The 22,480-nt window shown below is 54.5% G+C and overlaps 1 protein-coding gene across 3 annotated transcripts; it reads right to left on the bottom strand.

Annotated features, from left to right (window-relative positions):
* Positions 1-1,942: 1,942 nt before the first annotated feature.
* MED25 (mediator complex subunit 25) lies at positions 1,943-18,348 on the bottom strand. 3 transcript variants are annotated; one of them, XM_032323205.1, is made up of 18 exons: positions 17,878-18,345; positions 17,737-17,782; positions 17,266-17,390; positions 10,887-10,985; positions 10,388-10,508; positions 9,992-10,154; positions 9,738-9,868; positions 9,378-9,465; positions 9,092-9,285; positions 8,532-8,660; positions 8,064-8,149; positions 7,927-7,984; positions 7,677-7,784; positions 7,377-7,565; positions 6,952-7,023; positions 6,599-6,817; positions 6,111-6,291; positions 1,945-3,757 (listed from the first exon to the last, which is right to left on the bottom strand). In XM_032323205.1, the coding sequence occupies exons 1-18, from the start codon at positions 18,192-18,194 to the stop codon at positions 3,513-3,515; spliced, it is 2,571 nt and encodes an 856-aa protein (XP_032179096.1). In that variant the 5' UTR covers positions 18,195-18,345; the 3' UTR covers positions 1,945-3,512. The 3 variants fall into 3 exon arrangements, with proteins under 3 accessions (XP_032179097.1, XP_032179096.1, XP_032179098.1); XM_032323207.1 differs by lacking the exon at positions 1,945-3,757 and adding an exon at positions 5,498-5,630 and having other exon boundaries at positions 17,878-18,337; XM_032323206.1 differs by lacking the exon at positions 6,952-7,023 and having other exon boundaries at positions 1,943-3,757; positions 17,878-18,348.
* Positions 18,349-22,480: the final 4,132 nt, after the last annotated feature.

Here is a 22,480-nt window from a genome sequence, read left to right as displayed (position 1 = left end):
ACCCCATTTATATGAGAAACACTGGAGCTTATAAATGTCTCAAAAACCAAATACACAGAAACCCAAGCACCAAATGATTCATCTGCCTCTGGGACAGAAAGTGGTTCCGTGTGGCCGCATCTGGGCTGAGGGGAGAAAAGAGGCACAAAAGGGAACTTTTTATTCTATACACTTCAGTGCCTTTTTCTCTTTGTGAAACTGTAATCATGTGTATAACTCAATACACGTTTAAAGTTAATTTAAAAACAAAAACCCAAAACAGTGGAAAAAATATGTGTTTTGTGTACCTTGAGCCAATATACCCTTTCTAGAAGGTCTTGTTTTCTCAGTTTTTCTCCATCATCAGCATCAGGTGGGCATTTTCTCTTACCCAAGACAGGTTCACAATGAACGTGCTGGTGTTTAAGCATTTTTGTCCTAACCTTTTTTTTAATTTCTCCCAGTTACGTCCTGCCACTTTTGCCAGTTGGGAGAATTCTCACGAATTTCCTAGTCTTGCTTCCAGCTCTAGATGTGTGGTCCCACAGCAAACTGATCCAAAATGAAATGTTTCCAACAAGTCGCTCACCCAGTGATGACCTTCATGGATGCTCTGGTGACTCCGAACTTACAGGAACAGGTTTACTCACTACTCGTGGCTTCTAGGAGTACGTCTGGCCCGTGAGGACAGCAGGGGCTAAGAGCAGCTCTCCTGTGCAGAGGCCTGTGCTGGGCCTGCCATGTGCTTAGTCCTTTGGGGGAAAGCTACCACTTGACATTGGGGAAAACTGAGGCTCAGGGAGGCAGAGAGACCAGCCCAAAGCTAGAGCTAATCGGCGCAGCAGCTGGAGTTTAACCCCTGCTGTTCTAAGTTTTTCACTATTTCTTCCACCATTCAAGTGGCTTTAATAGTAGTACCTTGCACTCCGAGAAAACCTTTCCCAGATGTGCTCCTGATGTTGGCTGGTTCTAAGAGGCACATTAAGCACATAGCCAACCACCTCTACCCAGCAGGACTGGGAAATGTGCAGCTGAGTTCTAGGTGCCTGGACATTTCTTCCCTCTCTAGGCATTCTAGGAACCCCGTGCTTTCTTCTGCCTCGCCTTATGAACATGCACCCGGTTCAGGGCAGTCCCTGAAGGGGACCTGAAGGTCCCTGAGGCTGGTCCCTTTGGTTCATCTACCCAGGTGCTGAGGTCCAGAGGGCCTCACTGGCCACAGATGGACAAACCAGCAACTGGAAACATATCTTTTTAATCAGTTTTTCCTGGACTCAAACCTGTGTCTCTCCCCTCCTCACCCCCGCAGAGCTATTCCTACAGGTGGAAACCGCGCAGGCTGCTCGCCCCTTGGCTTCTCCTTACAACAGGTTTGCCGATCGCTCTCTCCTCAGAAATGCTCAGCTTCCAGAACACACTTGCCTGGTCCGCCTGCCTTCTGGCTCCCTGCCCGGCCCGGATTTGTGGATCTATCTCAGGGCTGTCCTTGTCCCCGTGTCGTCTTCTTCCAGAGGTCGCAAAATGGCGGCCCAATGGCCTTGTCAGAGGCACAAGGGGATTTTGTTTGGTCCTCACAGTGTTTGTTGTAGTTGCAATGTGAATGCCTCTAGGTGGGGGGAGCACTCTGCAAGTTCGCCACAGTCCCCATCACTCCCTACTGTCTTACACCCGTCTGCTTCACGCATTTCCATCACCTGCCTGGTCTCTGACGCTGAGTTTTCAAAAACTCCTGCTCCACCACTGCCTGGGAAACGCCACCCACTTGCCCTGGGACCACCTCCAGCATCTCCTGCTCCATCTTTCGCCTACACGAGGGACACCCGGGGGGCTCGTTAAAATGGCGATTCCCAGCCTCCTTCCCGCCCCCAGATTCTGTGCAGCAGTGCCACGGCAGGGACGCTAAACTCGAACAGGAGCCGACAGGAGCCAGGCAGGCCACATAAATGAGTGAACTAGCCAGGCAGCAGAAAAGTCGACGGCCAGAATTATCATCAAATTGTATTTTTACTGCACGATGGTGAATGCATGGAACAGAATACAAACATGGATGATACTGGAGTTTATATTTCAAATTCAAAATTGAAAAAATACAAATTGAAAAATAGAAATATTTAATTATTAAAATTTTCTCTTTCATAATTCTTTTGCCCCTTTGATTTTGAAGCCAGACCTCACCCCTTTCTACACCAAGAGGTCAGCGTCAGGCCTTGGTTGTCATGTTGGGATGAGCAGTTTAGAATTCAACCCTGAATCCTTAACTGGGAATGGTTATGTACTTTGAATCAATTCTGTAACGGAAAACAGCGGTTTACAAGCGCGGGCACCTCCAAAGCCCGTGAATCAAGACCACTGTAGGAGGCCGGGGTAGGGGCGTGACCTCCCGGTTGGGACCCCGCCCCCTTGCGCCCTGTAGTTCAGTGGGTGCTGCCTGTGGTCTGCATTCACACGATCGACAGTAACCGACAGAGGCAAACTGGACAGTGCTAGTTCATTTTCATGAAGTCTGGACGTGGAGAGCCCCACCAGCTGGGTGAATATGGTCCAGGCCTCATGTTTTGTTTCTGAAAACCAACTGCAGCGAAGGAACTGTTCCTTGCCAGTGGCTTCCCTGTTTTTGCCAGGACCTGGCAAACATGGTCATACATTCAAGTAGCTGTTTGTGAACGTCTTTGCAGAGAACTAGTGTTCGGAAGGTGGGGGTGGGGGGTTGTAGCCTCGACCAAAAGTCTTTGACCGACCTTCTCAGGGGAACCAGGTGTGGCTTCTGTCTCATTGCAGATGAACCAAGTCGACAGATTTCAACAGTGCGGATCCCTTCCACACCATCACGTGACGACCAGGTCACAAAGCTTCTGTCAAATACATTGGGTCAAGGTCACCGTCCACCTGCCCATGGTTGAAGCACAGGAGCGTGCTGAGGACGCCCACAATGTGTTCTGTGTTCCTTCTGAACACAATTCAATTCCTGGTGATTGAGGCAATGAGCTGACTTGCGTCCTCGCCGAGCGCTGCCTCCTGGGATGGAGGTGTCCTGACAAGGTCCCCTGTGATGCAGATCGTTAGCTACAACGGCCTGTGACTGTGCTTAGGAGTTCTCGTCAGTCTGTGTGAGTATTTCTGTCAATACACACCCAAAATAGCCCATCTCCCAGTGTCGGGCCTGCCTGGGCACCGTGTCACAGACTTCTTCGGTCGCATCCAAATTCTTCATACCACAAATAAATAAAGCTAACCGGGTGGTCAGAGTTCATGAGCAATGACAGAGAAGGCCACGACAGAGTCGACTCTTTCAAGCGACTGGACTTGTAAATCTTCTGGTTTCATCTTCGACTCACGGCGCAGTGCAAATGCCCGTCAGGCCGAAGGGACAGTGTCAACGGGCGGGCACGTCCGTCCAGGAGCCGCCATCCCGCTCCTTTAAAAACCCGCCATCGCTGCAAGGCTTTCGTGCCCGGGCTGTGCTGTGCTCGAGACTCAAACTGTGCTCTGCAGCCACACTGCCTCTCAGACCTGCGTCCTTCCCGGAGCAAACCCTACTGACCCTTGAGGCCCTTTTTCAGCTCACTGAGGATTGCGTCTCGCATCTGTTCTGTGTACTGGTCGAAGCTCTTACTGTGCTTTGATTCGTAATGACGTCTCAGGTTGTACTCTTTCAACACAGATACGATTTTTTTGCATATTAAACACATAGGCATGCTCTTCACTTCCACAAAGAAATACGCTCGCTCCCATTTTTCTCGAAACACGTGGCCCTCTCGGTCTCTCTTTCGTTTTGCCACTTTTGATAGAGACATGGGTACAAGAAAGATTTCACTTGCCTCTGGATGCTACCAAGAACAACCACAGCGCAAGCCCAAAGGCAATGACCCTCTGCCTCCCGGTGGGGGAGCCAAACGGGAGTGGTGGGGACTGCGGCGAAACTGGAGAGCACACGCCCCATTGGAAGGGGCAGCTCCAGCCCAGTGTTGCTAGGCAGAAGGGCGGAACCCAGAGATGCCAGAACTTCTGACTTGTCAAGAGAAGCGAAGGCTGCAGATTGGGTGTGTGTGCATGTGTGTATGAGGAGTGAGTGTGTATGTGTGTGTGTGCGAGAGACAGAAAGGGAGAGAGAGAGAGTGTGTGTGTGTGTGTAAAGTATCCTGATTTTTACAACTAACTCGTTAGGAAAAAATGCTACGTATGCTAACACAGGGAAGGCCAAACAAAACATCATCTGCAGAGTGGCCCACAGGCCACCAGATTGCAACCTCTCTCCTGAAATGGGTCTCGGGAATCGGAGGTTAGCTGGCATCCCAAACAGTGCGAATGCTGGTGGTCCAGGCTTGGACCACGTGCCAAGCGAAGCTAGTCTAGAGTCTGACAACAGTGAACTCCCTGCCCCCGGGTGGGACCGTCCCTGCACTCCACATCCTGCCCGTAGCCAGCTGCCCCCAACCCGGATGTCCCTGAGGACATTCTTGCCTTGCCACGTCCCAAACCTAACCCCTACCATGTTTTCCGTCTCAGGGACTGCCCCACTGTCCACCCCACCCGAAGCCCGGGAAGGTCCATCTCTGGCACCCGGGGCCAGTCTCTCATCACGTGTGATCTTGTCCACTCCCGTGACTCCAACAATCAAACATACCCCATCTCCTAACAACACTTCTGAACTCCCAACACATCCTCTGTCACTTGGAACACTCCCCGGACCGTGCGCACTCACTGCCGCTCCCTCCTCCGGGCCCCTCATGCAGGAAGCTCCACCATCTACCAGCACCCAGGCCAAGAGACGAGGCTGACCCTGACCCCACCTCTTCACCCCCAATTCCTCTGCATGGCATGCCGAGTCCCCAGACTCGCCCCTCTTGCCCCCTGACTTGGTCCAGCTGTTTCACCAGCCTCTCCCCTCCCCAGGCCACCACCCTGGCCTCCCCCCTGCATTCCTGGCCTTGTCTTGTCCCACTGCACTCGACAGTCCAGAGGCCCCGCCAGCCAGCTAGCCTAGACCAGCACCCTGCGCGTGGCCTCCCCTGGCTCTCTTGCGTCCTCAGGACAGACCCTGAGCCACTCAGTTTGGAACCCGAGCCTCCTCCCAACCTGGCACCTGCCCGCCTCTCCGGGTCCCTCCTTCCTCCTGCTGGGCTTGCACCTCTGAACACCCCAAGCCTTCTCCTGCCCTCACACATTTGCTTCTGCTGTGCCCGCACCTAGATCACCACCTGCCTTCCTTCTCGGCCTCGTCAACTCCCGCATCTCCTCCCGGACTACTGAGCCCACCTGGCTCAGAGGCCTCTTCTGGGCACCTGCCCTATCTCCTCGAGGGCGCATAGCCCTGTGAGCTCTGCCTGCCTGCCTCCACGTCCCGCCCACCCCGGCCCAAAGCCGGGCTGCACCAGACTGCCTGACTCACTGCGGGGGCCCAGGCGTCACCAGCCCAGAGCCTCAGGGACATCTGCTGAAGCAAGAACAAGGACAGAGAGGTCTCCCCCAGGTCTCCTCCTGCCCAGTCCTGGGGGACGTCAGTGACGGGAGCCGGGGCGTGTGTTAAAAGGAACTTTATTGGGTGTCGGGGGTTCAGATGAGATCCATGAGGATGTCGTCCTCCATGACGCTGGGCTGCAGGCCCGGCTGGGGAACCGGGCCCCGGGGACCCCCGCTCAGCAGCATCTGACCTGGGGGGCAGTGGGGAAGGGACTGCATCTCCCAGTAGTCCCTGGGGCCCTAGAGGGCCCTGGACCTGCTTCCTCCCTCTTCCTCTGGGAACCCAAGGTAATACCTTTCCTAGGAAGCCCCAGGGAGACCCATCAGAGGGACCTTCTGGCCCCGTCTGGTCACAAATGCGCTGATTCCCATGAGCCTTTAAGAGCCCATCCCCCAAACTACTTCTCTGACCCTAAGACTATGTTTCCCATCAACCCCGGGACACACAGGAAAGAAATCACAAAAAGATCTTGTCCCACTAGGTCTTGACCCCCTGGGCTGTATTTTCCAGGAGCCCTCAGAGCCTCCCAAGAACCCTGGGGTGGGGGGAACCAGCTACCATTCTTGAATCCCAGCCTTCAGTTCCCAGGAGCCCTTGGTCTTGAGGCTCTAGCCCAGGGGCTGCTGGGACAGTCGGTCCAGACCCCTGCCCTCCCCGGGGACCTCCTTACCTGGCAGTGGAGCTCTCGGGGGAAGCTGTGTGGGCCAGGACTGGGCAGGCGGTGGGTGCAGGAGGGGGGGCCCCAGCTGGGGTTGCCCCAGACCCTGGTGTGGTGGGGGCAACAGTGCAGGAGCCCCTGGTGGCTGGAGGTGGTGGAGGGACGCTTGGGGTGCAGGCACCCCAGTCTGGGGCTGCGAGAACAAAGAAAGCGGCTCAGAGTCCCCACCCCATGGAGCAACCTCTTGCACAGAAGCTACTCAGAGAACATCTCTCCCAGTGGCTATGGGAGGGGGGGAGGGGGTCTTTCTTCAAAGGAATCTTAGCAGAAGCCCATGTCAGACAAACAGAAGAGCCAGACTGCCTGGACCCCTTGGCAGGGCTCTATTCACACCCTCTGATCAAAGCCAACCTCCTTCTTCCCAAACAAAAGGACCAAAACCATCAGGGCCCAGGGCGCAGCCCCATGACTCCCATCTGCCCCCCACCCCCAAGTCTCACCGGAGGTGGGTTGAGGAGGAGACTCCGCAGTTGGGGGTTGGCCCCAGGGTTCTGAGGCCGGAGGATGGGTCCGGGAGGGGGAGGGCCGGGGGTTGCTCCAGGAGGGCCTTGGGGGGCGCCTGGGGGGGCCTGGGCAGCACCTTGGGGCTGGGGCTGTCCTGAGGCTGCGGAGGCTCCCACAGTGCCCTGAGGCTGGGGTTGTGGTGGGCGGAGCTGGAGCTGGTGGGGAGAGTTGGGGGTAAGGGACAAGGCAGATTCCCCAGACTTCTTCGCCTCCAAGGTCAGGTCAAAATGACAGTGTTCCTTGGGGGTCTCCCCCGCCCTGGCCCTGACCCCACCAGCCCTCTCCTCACCAGATTCTGTGAGGGTCTCGCTTGGTCCTCCAGAATGGGGCCCAGCCCAGGGGGTGCCTGCTGTGCCCCCATCTGTGTGGGACAGGGAGCAGGTCAGTGACTGGGGGTGGCGTTGGGAGTGGGGGCCCTGTTTGGGCAGGGGGAGCCTTCTGAACCTTGAAAGGGAACCCGTCGGGAGCTAGCGATGTTCTTTGGGAGTGGGTGGTCTGGGAGGTACACCTAACTCTCCCAAGCCCCCAGGAAGCAGGGCTGGGCCTCAGAGATTCGCTGCAGACAGTGAAAGGCTTACAAAGATTGAGAGAACATGTGGGGAAGGAACTGAACCCAAGTGGCCACGTCTCAGCCCAGGAGGGATACTGGGGCTCAGGGGCCTGGGGGGTGGGGGCAGGGGCGGGTCCCAGGGGGAGAGGGCCCTGGTCACTCACTCCGCGCTGCTGCTCCAGCTTCTGCTGCTGGACTTGCTTGTGGTTGGTGATGACCTGCCGGATGCCATTGACGAAGCCGCTCTGGTCGTAGGGGATGAGGCCCATGAAGATCTTCTTCTTGGACGAGTAGAGCAGCATGAGCACGCGCACCTCGCAGGGGGCCGTGTGGGGGAAGTGCACGCAGCCGGCCTGGCGGAGGACGAGCCCCAGTCACCCCTCAGGAGGAGGGGGAGGGGCACCCCAGCCCCGCTGGTTCTAGAAGCTCCACAGGTGCCCAAGCCCGCCCTGTGCCGGACTCACAAAGCCATTGCCCATGATGCGGTAGAGGCCTTTCAGGGACTCCAGGTCCTTGTTGGTGAAGTGGAACTGCACCATCCTCGAGTTCCGGAACAAAGGGCCCAGGGTGGTCTGCAGGAGACACAGGGGCCGGCGTGTGGCGTGGGGAAGGGAGGAGCAGGGATGGAGGCAGGTGCGGGGCAGGGAGGGGACGAGGGAAGAGAACACGACCAGCTGACCGGAGGCGCGGGCGGTGCCCCCTCGGGCCACTCACCAGCAGCTGCTGTGGGATAAGCTGCATGATCAGCTTCTGGGGCCACTGCTCCGTCTTCCTGGAGGTGAGGGGGGAGAGGCGTCAGCAGGCTGTAAGCCTGGCCCCACCCGGCCCCGGCCCTACTGTCCGTCACCTACAAGTTCTCGCCGTGATTCACATAGACCTGGCACGGCAGTGACCGGGTCAGTTTGGTGTTGGCGTCCACGGAGGCAGGTTTGGGCTTCTGAGTGGAAAAGCAGCACATGTCACGGCGAGAAGGGCCCCAAAGCCTGGGCCCCTCAACCTCTCCTGTCCTACCCTGGGGGACCCGGAGCTCAGGACCTGCCCCAGCACAAGTCCCATGAGCCCTGGGCCCCTCCTCCAGACCAGTGGTCCTGCAACCTTTGTCCCCTCCCTGCCCTGATCCCCTCAAGCCCATCACGCCCCGAATCTGAGACTTTTAGGTTCTGAACCTACAACACAATCCTTACTACCTCCTTCATCCTGAATTCAAGGCTTCCTTGAGACTCTCCTCAGGACCCCAAGTGCCACAGTCCCACAGGGACCCAGCCCAGCCCCGCATCCAAACAGGCCGTGAGGTCCCCGCGACTCTTCAAGCTACTTACCTCCTGCCACTCAAGGACCCCGCTCCAGGCCAGGAGTTTGTTGGAGACCGACTGCTGCCCCCCAAGGGCCGGGGCCCCAAGCTGGGCCGGGGAAGGGCCACTTACCCCGCCAGGGGCCACTGAACCCGCCTGCCGGAGGGGAGCAAGGAGGGCAGTGGAGCTGGGTCAGACCGTCTCCTGGGAGGGGCAACCCAAGAGATAGACAGACCAGCAGGAAGACTGGAACTCAGGCTCCTTCTCGACACCACCCGACGGTGCCTGGGACCACAAATGCTCTGACTCTGGAAGATCTGAGGACTCTAAGGACCCGTGACGCTCCAACTCCCAGAATCTCCTGGAGTCCTCTAAACAGTCCTCACCCACTGGGAGCCAAAGCCCCATCATTCGGTCCCCAGACCTTCCTGCCTCAGTTGTCTGTGGCACAAGCCCCCAGAAGCCCCGAGGACCCAGGATGAGACCCATGTACCCTCACACCCTCCTCAGGAAGGCAAACTGCTCGGCCTTGTCTCTGTAAACAGCTGGGGGGAGTAAGGCAGCGGGGCAGGTGTGCAAGTGCCTACCATGGACGGTGCCCCAGGTTGTGCAGGGGGGGCCAGGCCTGGGCCAGGAGCCACAGTGGAGACCAGGCTGGGCTGGGAAGCAGGGGGTGGCTTGGGGGCGCCAGGGGGCCCCGGCGGCAGAGGTGGGGCCGGGGCCTGGCTGAAGGGGGGACCCACTCCTGGAGCAGCTTGCTGGAGAGGGTTAATGGGTGAGACTGCAGAAGAGACCAAGAGAAAAGGTGGGGACAGATGTGCAGAGAGGCCGGGCTGATCCGAACCCACCCCATGTCCCCCCCTTGGGACTCACAGCGTGGGCCCAGCCCTGCCTTTTGGTTCTTGGCAGCTTCCACTGCATTCTGGGCCGCCACCTGAGCCGCACTCAGGTTCCCAGGGACCTGGGGGTGGAAGGTGATGAGGACCACGCACTCCAGTCCGAGTGTCCCATGGGGCCACACCACTGCACCCACCCAAGGGATAGCTATCCTGGCCATCACATCACGCAGGGTGACTCCCATCCCTGCAGAGGGATGTGATTCTCTGGCCCTAAGAGTCCCACCCACCCTGGGGTCCCAGTGGAGACTCCCCATTACACCATAAACCCCAACATCCAGCTAGGACTCTCCCACAGGGCCCCAGGAGCACGTCCCCTCCCTGGCCACGTCCATACCTGATACTGCTGGGGGACAGGGGGAAGAGACTGCTGAGGGGCTGCTGAGAGCGAGGTGCCCGAGGGTGCAGCTGGAGGCAGGGGGACAGGCTGCTTTGTCTGGAGGGGGCCTGGGGCCGAACCACCCCCAACTGAGAGCAAAGGATGGACGACCGAGTCCCATGTGGAGGGATTGGAGAGGGGAGAGAAATCTAAGTCAGAGGGAGCTGAGGGGGGCACCCCCAGTCGCTCCACTGCTGGCACTCGGGCCTCACCCGGCAGCACGAGCCCCCGCACCAGCACCATGTGCCGGGGGTCCTGGCTCACGTCTGTTGGTGGCTGCAGCGGCTCCAGCAAGGCGGGGGGAGCTGCCTTCTCGAATAGCAGCCTCAGGGCAGGCAGCTTCCTGGGAGACACTATGGAGAAGTGGATCCCTTGCTGCAGGAGGAGGCACAGTCAGGGCAGGGCTGTCAGGAGACCCCCAGGCTACCACACCTGCTGGGCTCTGAAGCAAAACTCCCATCAGAAGCCAAGGGACCCTGGGCCTGTATTAGCTGCCCCGTGGGCCTCTGGGTTATAGATCTTCCAAAGGAGTAGCAGAGGGGCTCGCAGCTCTGCAGACCCCAGGCCCCTCCTCCCGGAGCTCCTCCCTCAGACTCAAGAGTCCTCACCTCCCCTATCTTCTGCACGAGACTCTCCGTCGTGTACCCAGAGTACGTGGTGCTCTCGACGGCCGGGAGCAGGTATGGGGGCGAGTTGCAGATAAGGAGGCAGACTCGATGTGTCTGGCCACTGCCAGGGAGAAGGAAAGACTTGGAGCAGGTAACAACAGAGGCCCCGGAAAGGGACAAACCAGCCCCAGCTGAGGGCAAGTACTCCACCCTACAGGAAGTCAGGAGGAATGGCCCCACTTCACAGAAGAGAACATTGAGGCCCAAAGACATTCCTGACTCCCTCTGAGTTGCCCAGCAGGTAAGGAAAGCAGGAGGCAGACCCAGAGCAGGTTCCTCTTCCCAGTGAGGACACCAAGACCAGGCACTGGCCAGGGGACACGGTCTGGCTCCCGCCCGGAGTGCTTTCCAGGGCAGGAGGCAGTGGGTGGAGTCCCGCAGCAGACAAAGCCAGATGGGAAGAGGCACTGGGGGCCCCCCACAGGCCGGGAACACTCACATCTGCTCCCGCATCTTCTTGAAGTCATCAAAGAGCTGCAGGGCCGTGCTGAGGCCTTCTGCAATGAGGCTGCAGCTCTCGCCGCCCCCGCCCATGAACCTACAAGGGGTGAGGCTGTCAGCCCTGGGGTCCCCTGTGGCACCCAGGGCTGCAACCTCCCAGCCCCCCACTCCACCACACCTAAAGAGCCTGAGTTCACATCACCCTCCTCCCCACCCTCCACCTTGCACCTGGGCATGGGGTCACCGAGGAGTTTCCTGCTCCATCCCCAGCCAGGCCTACCAAATGTGGACAAGGGCTGTTTATCATCTCCTCTGACGGAGTCCCTCCTGCAGGGGTGGGCGGGGGGGTGGGTCCTACCAGAGCATGGACAGGCGAAGGCCCAGGACACCTGGCCTATGAATTTGTCCCATGCACCTCCCCTCGGGGCTGTGTGTTCCACCTTTAAAGCCAGCTCTGGCCTTAGCCCACCCTCCCAGGCCAATATGGGGGCCTCCTCTGTCCTCCCAGTGTCAAGGGTTGAATTGTGTCCCCCTCCCCAAGAGATATTGAAGGTTCTAACCCCCGAATAATCCCAGAATGTGACCTTACTTGGAAACAGGTATTTACAGAGGTAAGGACACTACACTGAGGTCACAGCGTGGCCCATGTCCTTAGGGTCAAAACAGGGAAACGTGGATACAGAAGCAGACATGCTCAGAAGGAAGAAAATGTAGAGAAAGAGGGAGAAAGCCATATAGAGATCAGAGTGACACTACCACCAGCCAAAGATTGTGTGGGGACACCAGAAGCTGCAAGAAAAAGATATTCCCCTACGGGCTCCAGAGGGAGCATAGCCCTGCCCACACCCTGATCCTGGGCTCCTGGATCCTAAACTGTGAGTCACTACCTTTCTGTGGTCCTAAGCCAACCAGTTTTTTTTTTCTTTTTTAACTTAAGATTTTATTTACCTATTTGAGAAAGTGAGTGCTCCTTGAGAGAGTGAGTGCACCCTCTGCCCTTCCCCCTGCACACAAGCAGGGGGAAGGGCAGAGGGAGAGGGAGAAGCAGGTTCCCCACTGAGCGTGGAGCCCAAGGTAAGCCATGCTCGATCTGGGACCCTGGGGTCATGACCTGAGCCCAAGTCAGACGCTTAACTGACTGAGACCCCCCAGGTGACCCTAAGCCGATCAGTTCTTACTACTTCATTTTGGCATCCCCAGGACACTCCTACAGTGTCACCAGTGACCAGCCCAGCCCATGTGGAGCATGGCAGGGGGACAGCCTCTGAGTGGTGCAGCTGCTGCCACCGGGATTCTTCCCGTCACAGGGCTGTGAGGCCGACTCTCGCCACAGGTGCATGTGTGCAATAACCGCAAGCTAGCAGAGCAGAGCAGAGCAGGAGGAAAGATGGTGAATAGGGGCACCTGGGGGGCTCAGATGACAGGTTAAAGCCTCTGCCTTCGGCTCAGGTCATGGTCTCAGGGTCCTGGGATCGAGCCCCACATCAGGCTCTCTGCTCAGCGGGGAGCCTGCTTACCCACCCACCCCCCCCCCCCCGCCGACCCCTGCCTGCCTCTCTGCCTCCTTGTGATCTCTGTCAAATAAATAAATTTTTTTTTTTAGATTTTATTTATTTGTTTGACAGACAGAAATCACAAGCAGGCAGAGGCAGGCAGAGAGAGGAGGAAGCAGGTTCCCCGCCAAGCAGAGAGCCCAATGCGGGGCTCGATCCTAGGACCCTGGGATCATGACCTGAGCTGAAGGCAGAGGCCTTAACCCACTGAGCCACCCAGGTGCCCCATAAATAAATAAATCTTAAAAAAAAAAAAAATGGCTAAAGGAGAGGGTGGGGCTGGCTCAGTCGATAGAGCACACAGCTCTTGATCTCTGGGTCAGAGTTTGAGCCCCGTGCGCTGCATGGAATTTACCTACGTACGTACACACGTATGTACCTAACAAAGAGCTGCCAACCCAACCATGTCCGTTAACATCAGAATAAAGCCAAGCTCTCAGCTGGGCATCTGGGGCCCTCCATGCACGGGGGCTCTGCCCACCTTCCTGTTCCATCCTCCTCTGGTACAAGCCGTCCAGAATGCCTCCCATGTCCCTGGTCTCCGCACTCTGCCACATAATCAGTCTTCTGCCTGCACTGTTTGCTGTGACCACACACACCCCTCTTCTGGCCCAGGAGGAAAATCCCTGCTTATCTATCCTATGACTTCCCCAGCCCAGCATCCCCTTCTCCGGGAAGCCTGCCTCAGCGACCACCTGGTTTTAGGGCCCACCCTCAATCATATCCCATGTCACTGGAGGCCGAGACTGTCAGGCTTCCCTCCACAGCGCACCTGATGCCCGGAGCCAGGGCAGCCTGCAGTGAAGGGGACTAAGTGGTCAGTCCAAGGCATCTCCAGCTTGTGTGCAAGGTGCTCGAGGACACACGGGGCCTCCTGGATGCACGAGCCACAGCAGCTTGACCCTCTGCTCCCTTCCCAAGTTCTCACGCCAATTCTTACCAGCTCAAGGCTTCTGCCCCCTTCTCGCTCTAGGCCCTGCGACCCCGAAGCCTTCGTTCTCCCTCTCCGGGCATGCAGGCCCCACTGCTGCTCCTTACCCCCACCCCTGCTCCCAGCCCTGCTCTTCCCTACCACTGAGATTGTTCCGCATGGAAGGCCAGTGTTGGGAGGCAGCCCCCAGTGACGGAATGGACCCCGTACCCACCCTGCCACGGCTTCCTGCTCCCGAATAAATCAAACTTCTATTTTCACGAGGCTTTTGGAGCCAAAAGTGTCCTGGCTGGGCCTGGCCAGAAGGCTGTGGGGCGGAGGGGGGGGGGCGCACACACAACACACACAGATACAGAGCAGCTGCTTCACGTGTACAGATCTCCCTTTAGGGGCGTGAAAATGTTTTGGGGCCATGTGACTGCCCAGTGTACACACACTAAATGCCATGGAACTGCTCACTTCAAAATAATCAGCTCTGTTATGCAATTTAAAAAAAGCAACTTATGAGGGAACGTGTGATCAGCCAATCACTTTGAGATCCTGGAACTTGCTTTTCTCTTCCAGAGCTAGGCTGCCTGTTACCCACTCAGAGAGCTATGGAACACATCTTTTGTCCGAGAAACGAGAAAGGCTGGAAAAACGGGGAGCGGAAATAAAACCCGGTCCATTCCAAAATACGTTTTGAATACCATCAAGTTTACGATAAGCCTTAATTCCAAACGAAGCCCTCACCGGTGCACACGTGAACTAAGACGGCATGCCTGGTGCCAAGGGTGGGCTCGGCCTCTTACTGCTTCCCACACCTCTTGCCAATCCCATCCCCCACACCCCAGTCTCCACTGCCCACCCTCACGGGTAATGAGCCTTTGGAGGCCCCCCAAGGTACTGGTCAAAATGAGTGACTGAACAGCCACCAGGCTTGACCCGCCTGGCCAGTCACACTGCTGCGAACACCACCAGCTCCAAGAGGGCCAGGACCTGGCCTGCCTTATATCCCCAAGACATCAGCGCCCAGGACAGTTTGCTCCACAAACACCTGTTCACCTGTTGAAGGAACGAATGAATGAACGAACACACGGTCACAGTGCTAGAGAGAAAACACTCAGGGCTCCTTTTCCTTCTATCCTATTCTTTCTGATTCTGGGTCATTTGCTGTAGGGGAGGAGATAAAACAAAAAAACAAACAAAAAACAACCAACCCCACCCCTCTTGAAAGAAAGGAAATGGAACAGCAGAAATAAATCTTCCCAAAGCAAGGACATTTCACAAATCACACTGCATGCTTTGTTCCTTAAGTTACTGACGTTCAGGGGGAAGATAAGATTTCTTCTCCTTCCGGGGGAAGATAAGATTTCTTCTCCGAGTGTGAACAAAGCCCACAGACTTTCTTTGTGATCTCTGTGCCAGACCAGCCGGCGAAGTCACAGAAAGTGAATTTAGATGGTTACACAGGACTTGCTGAAACAATGAGCACTGCCAACGTTTATCAGCTGACTGGGAGGATTCCGAGGTGAGCACACAGCCTACAGAGCTCCTTCATTTGGATAAAGCTGATTCTAAGTTGATTAAGGAGGAGGCGTGGATACGCGCCACATGTGCTCAGAAAGCATTTCCCTCTTCTCTTCTACACGCTTTGGAAAGACTTATTTACTTAAATATTTTTAAGATGTTTTTAAAGTTTTTATTTACTTATTTAAGTCCTCTCTACGCCCATCACGGGGCTCAAACTCAACCCCGAGATCAAGGCTAGCATGTTCTTCCGAGCCGGCCGGGCGCCCCGGAAAGCTGTAAATAAGGAGGTTTAACTGCGTGTCCTGACAAGTCAACACCACCAGAATGTTTGGTTTCTTGGTGATTACCTTCTCCATGGCTTTCACTCATTTATTTACTGTCAAGATCTCCTGAGGCCTTTTGGGTGCCAGGCCCCAGCTGGCAACAAAAAAGCAGAAGGGACACCAGGGACCTAGACGTTCACGCTTGAGGCATGGGCAGGGCAGTGTGACAGGGAAACAGCCAGGAGTGACAGGCGCAGAGGAGGGAGTGACTGGGTGCCTGCCAGCATACAGGAAGGGACACTGGAGCTGGGTCTTGCAGCTTCGAGGGTCACCAGGAAGAAATCAGGCCAGACCCTGTGCTCAGAGCTAGGCACCTAAGGGTCATCACACTTGAACCTGGGCCTCAAAGAGCCCCCCAATTACCATTATCCAAGTCTCACAACAATCTATCTCAGTACTTCTCAGCTGGGGTGGGTTTTGTCCCCTCAACTCGCCACTCAAAGGACATCCAACATGTCTGGTGACATTTTTGTGTGTCACAACTTGGGAGGTGGCTCCTGGCACCTGGTAGCTAGAGGCAAGGGAGAATACTGAACTCCTGGGAGTGTGCAGGACAGCCTCTGCAACAGTGAATCACTTAGCCTGAAGTGTCAATAGTCCTGAGATCAGGAAATGCCAACTCTGTCCCGATTACAAGCTCCAGTGACCATGCGGGGTCAAACTTGGGTGTCAACTTCCCAGGAAACAGGCAACCCCCAGTCCAGCACATGCAGTCTGGAACCAAGCAGGCACTCAGCAAGCACGTGCTGAACAAATGTAGGAAGAGAACAGCAGCCACGAACCGGCACCGTTCAGTGAACTCAAACCACAGACCAGACACAGAGCCTGGCAGGATGAAGGCACCACAGGAAGATGAGCTCCTCTGATCCTCTAAGACCACAGAGATCCGGACTGCCATCATCCACTCACCGACCAAGAAACCGAGATGTGAACCAACAGCGAACACGAACACAGCACTTAATACATCCCAGGTGCTGTCTGAAGGGGTCACCAACTCATTTAATTCCCAAAGAATGCCTATGAAGTCCTGGTAGCCAGTGCCCCCCAGTGACCCCCACCTCGTGGTATTTACACCCTTGGCATTCATCTCCGCGCACACTCCCCGCACTAAACAGGACTGACTTCCATACCCAACAGAATGCGGCAGAGGTAATGCTGTGTGACTTCCAAAACTTGATCATAAAAACCTGCGTAGCCTCCTCTTTGCTCCTTCTGTTGTGCTGCTGAGGGAAGCCTGCTGCCACACTAGGAGGTCACTCCGTAGCCACAGAGAGAGCCACCTTGACAATAGATGGGCCAGGCCCCTGTATGACAGCCACCTCAGGGGACCCTGAGCCAGAACTATCTGCTGAGCCAGTCCTGAATTCCTTACTTACAGAGCTGGCACAGAATAATTAACATTTACGGTCTGGACCCACTAAGTTTTAGGACAATCTATTACACAATTGAGAATAAATAATACAACAAATAAGTATGTACTATAACACCCCCCACCCCAAAGGGATAGGAGGTAAACTACATTAGCAAACAGAATAGGGACTCCTCTGAGTCCGGGAGTTTTGTCGTGATTTAGCTGTGATCTGACCCGTTTAGCTGTGATCTGACCGCAGGCTGTCTGCACCCTCTGGGCCGGCAAAGGGAACATTCCACGTCCCATCCCAAGCACAGAGGGATCTGTCCTAGCCTAGGCCCCACCCCGCCTCGCACTCAGGCTTCAAAGGGCCCAGCTGAAAAAGGAAGACTGCAGTACAGATGAGAAACACCCAAAGAATGTGGAGAATCACGCAGAACGTGGAGGACCCCACAGTACCAGATGGGCGCTGGAGCTCAACAGGCCTCCCAAACTAGGAAGATTTTTCTACTTCTACACAGGATGGCAAAACCGCTGAGCACGCAGAACCCACCGCGGAAGCGACTTAATGGACAAAAACAATCCCTCTCAGCCCTTTCAGCCACCCAGTGTGAGGGACGGTTCCTGAAGCTCAAACCAAGCCACCATCCACTCATGATCCCTCGCAGGGTCACCCAACCCACCGCAAGCACAAAAAAAAAGCTCACTTAATGCCATCGAGCCAGGTGACAAACTCATAGGCGCTGCTGGTGGGAGCATGACACTGTACGTAGGACTCGGGAGCGCAGTCCACCGTGTTGAACACCACGAGGCTGTACTGGGTTCCCCCATACTGGGAGGAGAGGACAGAGGAACTTTTCACCCGGGACCCCAGTCCACTTCCCTCCCCCCTCAGACCCAGAAGTCCACCCCCAGCTCCCTCCTCCCTCAAACCCAGAAGTCAGATCCCCGGCTCCCTCTTCTCTCCTCCCTCGGACCCAGGAGTACGGTCCCGGCTCCCTCCTCCCTCAGACCGGGGAGTCCCGTCCCCAGCTCCCTCCTCCCTCAGACCCAGGAGTTTGGTCCCCAGGTCCTCCTCCCTCAGACCCTGGAGTCCAGACCCCCAGCCCCTCCTCCCTCAGACCCGGGAGTCGGTCCCCAGCTCCTCCTCCCTCAGACCCAGGAGTCCCAAGACTCACGTCTCCCCCGAAGTCCGTCTCGGCAGGAGGACCACCATTAAAATACCTGTGAGGGTCGGAGGCAAAAGGTCGGGGTCAGGTAAGAAACCGTGGAAACTAAAGTCGGAGGGCCTGACTGGAAGTCGCGGAAACGGGACTCACTCGATGGCCGGAAGCAGGTAGTGCTTGCGCAGCCCTTCAAAGTAAGGCCCCAGGTTGGCCGTGCCCTCAATCACAAACACCACGTCAGCCACGAGGCCCCCGGCGCGGGCCGGGCCCTCCGACCCGGGGACCATGCCTCTCGCCGCAGCCGCCACCGCTGCCACCGCCGCCGCCGCCGCCGCCGCCGCCGCTGCGGGATGGGCGGAAGTGCGCCTGCGCTGCGCGTGCAGCGGCACCGGATGTCTTTGTGCCTCCGCTCGACGCGCCTGCGGCCATGTTTGTGCGGGGCACTCAGGGCGCGCTGGTTCTGTGTCCATCCTCGTTGATACGCACCGCGTGCAAGATTAAGAGCACAGCGAACCCCTTCGGGGGCCTTACGGGGAAGACTGAATCATTGTCAGGATGTGGAGTGACATATATTGAGAGAGGAGCAGTCAGCCGCCATCTTTGAGCGAGGCGCCAGTTCCGACTCTGGTCTCAGTGGGAGGGTCAGGAGACCTGGTTGCTATGCAACGCACACGCTGCCCTAGTTTTCTATCGGAAAGATTAGGTTTCTAGTTAAATTTTTTCTGGCGCGGGGAGATTGGGGGGGGGGGTCGTGTGAAGGGTCCAATCACGTCCTCTGAAAAGGGTTACTAGGCAACGCTCGACGTTGCTTTCCACGGGGGGCGGAGTGTGCAGCTGTTTTTCCCCCTCAAAGAAGCCTAATTCCAACCCAAGTGGCGGTTGCTAGGCAACACCTGATTGTTGTTTTCTGGGAGAGCGGCCAGAAACTGGCCTAGAACATAAATACATTCCAGGTGGATTAAAAATGTAAATGCAACAAATGAAACCTTAAAAATAGCCGAAGGAATAAAGAAACACACTGTACAATCCTGAAGCCTGGAAAAAAAGTTTATCATCACAGCAAAGCCAGAAAACGTAAAATATTGATCAATTTGTCCAAAAGACTATAAACCGAGTTGGAAAAAACACGATAAACTGGGAAAGTCATTTGTAACACATATGTTCACTGAAATTTACTACACAAATACATCTTACTCATCAATAAAAACTTAGGAAAATAGAAATATTTTCTAGACTCTCCCCCCACACAGAACCATTTAAAATGGCAAGTAAAAATCTGAAAACTGCTTATCTTCACCAATTAAAAAGCATTTTACCTTTGTCACGTTACTTAATATCGGAAAGAATAATGTCCGTGAGGGCGGAAGAGTGGGCTCAGACACAGTCTAGAGGGGCTATGAATCAGCACCACTTGCCCCAGTGTATTTTGGCAATGTACTTTAAGATAAAAGGGTGCCTTCCTCTCACATACAGTCGTATTGCCATTTTGTCACATTTACCTTTTCCAACGCTTTTTGCTTTTATTTTCCTTGCTGAAGACTTTTAAAGTAGAACCCCAACATCCTATCATTTTACTTCTACATCCTTGGCAGACCTCTCTAAAAAGTTACAGACATGGGCACCTCGGTGGCTCAGTCCTTAAGCGTCTTCCTTCAGCTCAGGTCATGATCCCAGGGTCCTGGGATCCAGTCTCCAATCTAATCTGGCTTCCTGCTCAGCAGGAAGCCTGCTTCTCCCTCTCCCAGTCCCCCTGCTTCTGTTCCCTCTCTCAGTGTGTCTCTCTGTCAAATAAATAAATAAAATCTTCACACACAAAAAAAAGTTACAGGCATTTTCGCATACAACCACCATACACCCCCAATAAAATTATTTCTTAGTGTCATCTAACACTAAATCCACAATCAGATTTCCCCAGTTCTTTCAAAATGGCTTTTTTCCATTGTTTATCTGCATCAGAATCCAAAGACCAAACACGTATTTAGACATTATATCTCTTAAATTTCTTTTCTTTTTTTTAAGATTTTATTTCTGGGACGCCTGGGTGGCTCAGTGGGTTAAAGCCTCTGCCTTTGGCTCAGATCATGATCCCGGGGTCCTGGGATCGAGCCCCCCATTGGGCTCTCTGATCAGCAGGGAGCCTGCTTCCCTCTCATTCTCTGCCTGCCTCTCTGCCTGTTTGTGATCTCTGTCTGTCAAATAAATAAATAAACTAAAAAAAAAAAAAAGATTTTATTTATTTATTTGAGAGAAAGAGAGAGAGCATGAGAGGGGAGGGGTCAGAGGGGGAAGCAGACTTCCCGCCAAGCAGGGAGCCAGATGTGGAACTCCATTTGGAGACGATTCCAGGATTATGACCTGAGCCGAAGGCAGTCGCTCAACCAACTGAGCCACCCAGGTGCCCCTCTTAAATTTCTTTTAATCTAAAGCAGCTCCCATATTTTTTATACCAGTGTAATTCAATTTTAATAAAATTATAAGGAAGGGGCTCTTGGATGGCTCAGTTGGTTAGGTGTCTGTCTTCATCTCAAATCATGACCCGGGAGTCCTGGGATCCATGCAGCATGGCCTGCCTGCTCATCTGGGAGGCTGCTTCTCCCTCTGCTGCTCCTCCTGCTTGTGCTCTCTGGCTCTCTCTGTCAAATAAATAAATAAAGTCTTTTAAAAATAATAAAATTATGGGACGCCTGGGTGGCTCAGTGGGTTAAGCCTCTGCCTTCGGCTCAGTCCCCCTGATGATCCCGGGGTCCTGGGATCCAGCCCCTCGTCGGGCTCTCTGCTCAGCAGGGAGCCTGCTTCCTCCTCTCTCTCTACCTGCCTCTCTGCCTACTTGTGATCTCTCTCTGTCAAATAAATAAATAAAAATCTAAAATAATAATAATAATAAAAAAATTATAAGGAAGATTAAATTGGAGAAAGAAAAAATGATCAACAGGTAAGAAGATTAAAATGCCTCCTAGGGGCGCCTGGATGGCTCAGTGGGTTAAGCTTCTGCCTTTGGTTCAGGTCATGATACCAAGGTCCTGGGACCGAGCCCTGCATCGGGCTCTCTACTCAGCAGGGAGCCTGCTTCCTCCTCTCTCTCTGCCTGCCTCTCTGCCTACTTATGATCTCTGTCTGTCAAATAAATAAATAAAAATCTTTAAAAAAAAAAATGCCTCCTAAAATTGGGTGCCTGGGTGGCTCAGTGGGTTAAAGCCTCTGCCTTCAGCTCGGGTCATGATCCCAGGGTCCTGGGGTCAAGCCCCAAATCGGCTCTCCGCTTGTCAAGGAGCCTGCTTCCCCCCACCCCCCACCTGCCTCTCTGTCTGCTTGTGATCTCTGTCAGTCAAATAAATAAATAAAATCTTTTAAAAATAATAATAAAGGGGCGCCTGGGTGGCTCAGTGGGTTAAACCTCTGCCTTCGGCTCAGGTCATGATCCTAGGGTCCTGGGGTCGAGCCCCACATGTGTCTCTCTGCTCGGCAGGGAGCCTGCTTCCTCCTCTCTCTCTGCCTGCCTCTCTGTCTACTTGTGATCTCTCTCCGTCAAATAAATAAATAAAATCTTTAAAAAAACTTAAAAAAAAATAATAAAATGCTTCCTAAAATTAAAATCTGCCCTCTTAACTAAAAGGAAACCTTTCTTTAGATAAGCTGAGTGTATGATTGGTTGTATTAACTGATTTTTTTAAAAGATTTTATTTCTTTATTTGAGGGGGACACAGCTCAGGGGAGAGGGGCAAAAGCAGAGGGGGAAGCAGACTCCCTACTGAGCAGGGAGCCCTACCAGGGCTGGATCCCAGGCCTCCAAGATCATGACCTGAGCCAAAGACAGACACTTTAATTGACTCAGCCACCCAGACACCCCTAACTGATTTTTAATACATTTCTTTTAATGTATTTAATGTACATTTCTTTTAATACATTTATTTTAACGTATTACAAATGATAAAAATGAACAAGTGGATATTTTAGCCTGGACTTCGGCTTCTGGCATTATGATGGATTAGATGTAATAATACTGTTTTGCCAACACTGGTGGTTTCTTAAAAGATAGACTTCATAGGGCACCTGGGTGGCTTAGTTGGTTGAGCATCTGCCTTCGGCTCAGGTCATGATCCCAGGGTCCTGGGATTGAGCCCCGAATTAGGCTCCTTGCTCAGCGGGGAGCCTGCTTCTCCCTCTCTCGACCTCTCTACCTGCTTGTGCTCTCTCATATATATACATGTATTTTATATATATGTTTTTTTGAAAAGGTAGACCCCATGAAAGGTCTTCAAAAATCCCTCCCCTATCCCCCACCCCAAACAGAGAGCCAATAATTAACCAAAAAAAAGGGCATTGGAATAGAACCACCTGCCCAGGGGCTGCTTTGGCATCACCTAGAGCCCGAAAGTAGCTGCGAACTGGAAAATGGTACTCTTTTTCTCCAGGTAAACCAAGGTCTCCCGGGACAGCTGAAGTGGTTCCAGGTTGCTAACACTCCTGAAAATCTGTGGAACTAGAAGTACATACTCCTGACAGGACTCAAGTCAACATCAAGTAATGAGTTCAGAGTCAAAGACCACCAGCACAGAGGCAAGGGCTGTAAGTTAGAATCCCAAGCAGACTCAACACGGAAACCACTGAAACTGAGCTCCACACCGAAACCACTGAAACTGAGCCCACCACAGGACTCCATCCCACAACCCGGAGATCATGACCCAAGCTGAAATCAAGAGTTGGATACCTAGCTGCCTGAGCCACCCAGGCGCTCCTAACTCATTTTTTTTTTTTA

Source organism: Mustela erminea, chromosome 19, assembly GCF_009829155.1.
Source record: "Mustela erminea isolate mMusErm1 chromosome 19, mMusErm1.Pri, whole genome shotgun sequence".
Taxonomy (NCBI): Eukaryota; Metazoa; Chordata; class Mammalia; order Carnivora; family Mustelidae; genus Mustela; species Mustela erminea.
This window is presented reverse-complemented; position numbering and strand designations above follow the sequence as displayed.

Coding starts and splice junctions, on each gene's coding strand:
- MED25 (XM_032323205.1), bottom strand. CDS start 18,194: ATGGACACAGAACCAGCGCGCCCTGAGTGCCCCGCACAAACATGGCCG. Junction 17,783..17,877: donor TACCTGCTTCCGGCCATCGA/GTGAGTCCCGTT, acceptor CGACCCTCACAG/GTATTTTAATGGTGGTCCTC. Junction 9,869..9,991: donor GCGGGGGCTCGTGCTGCCGG/GTGAGGCCCGAG, acceptor CTTTGCTCTCAG/TTGGGGGTGGTTCGGCCCCA.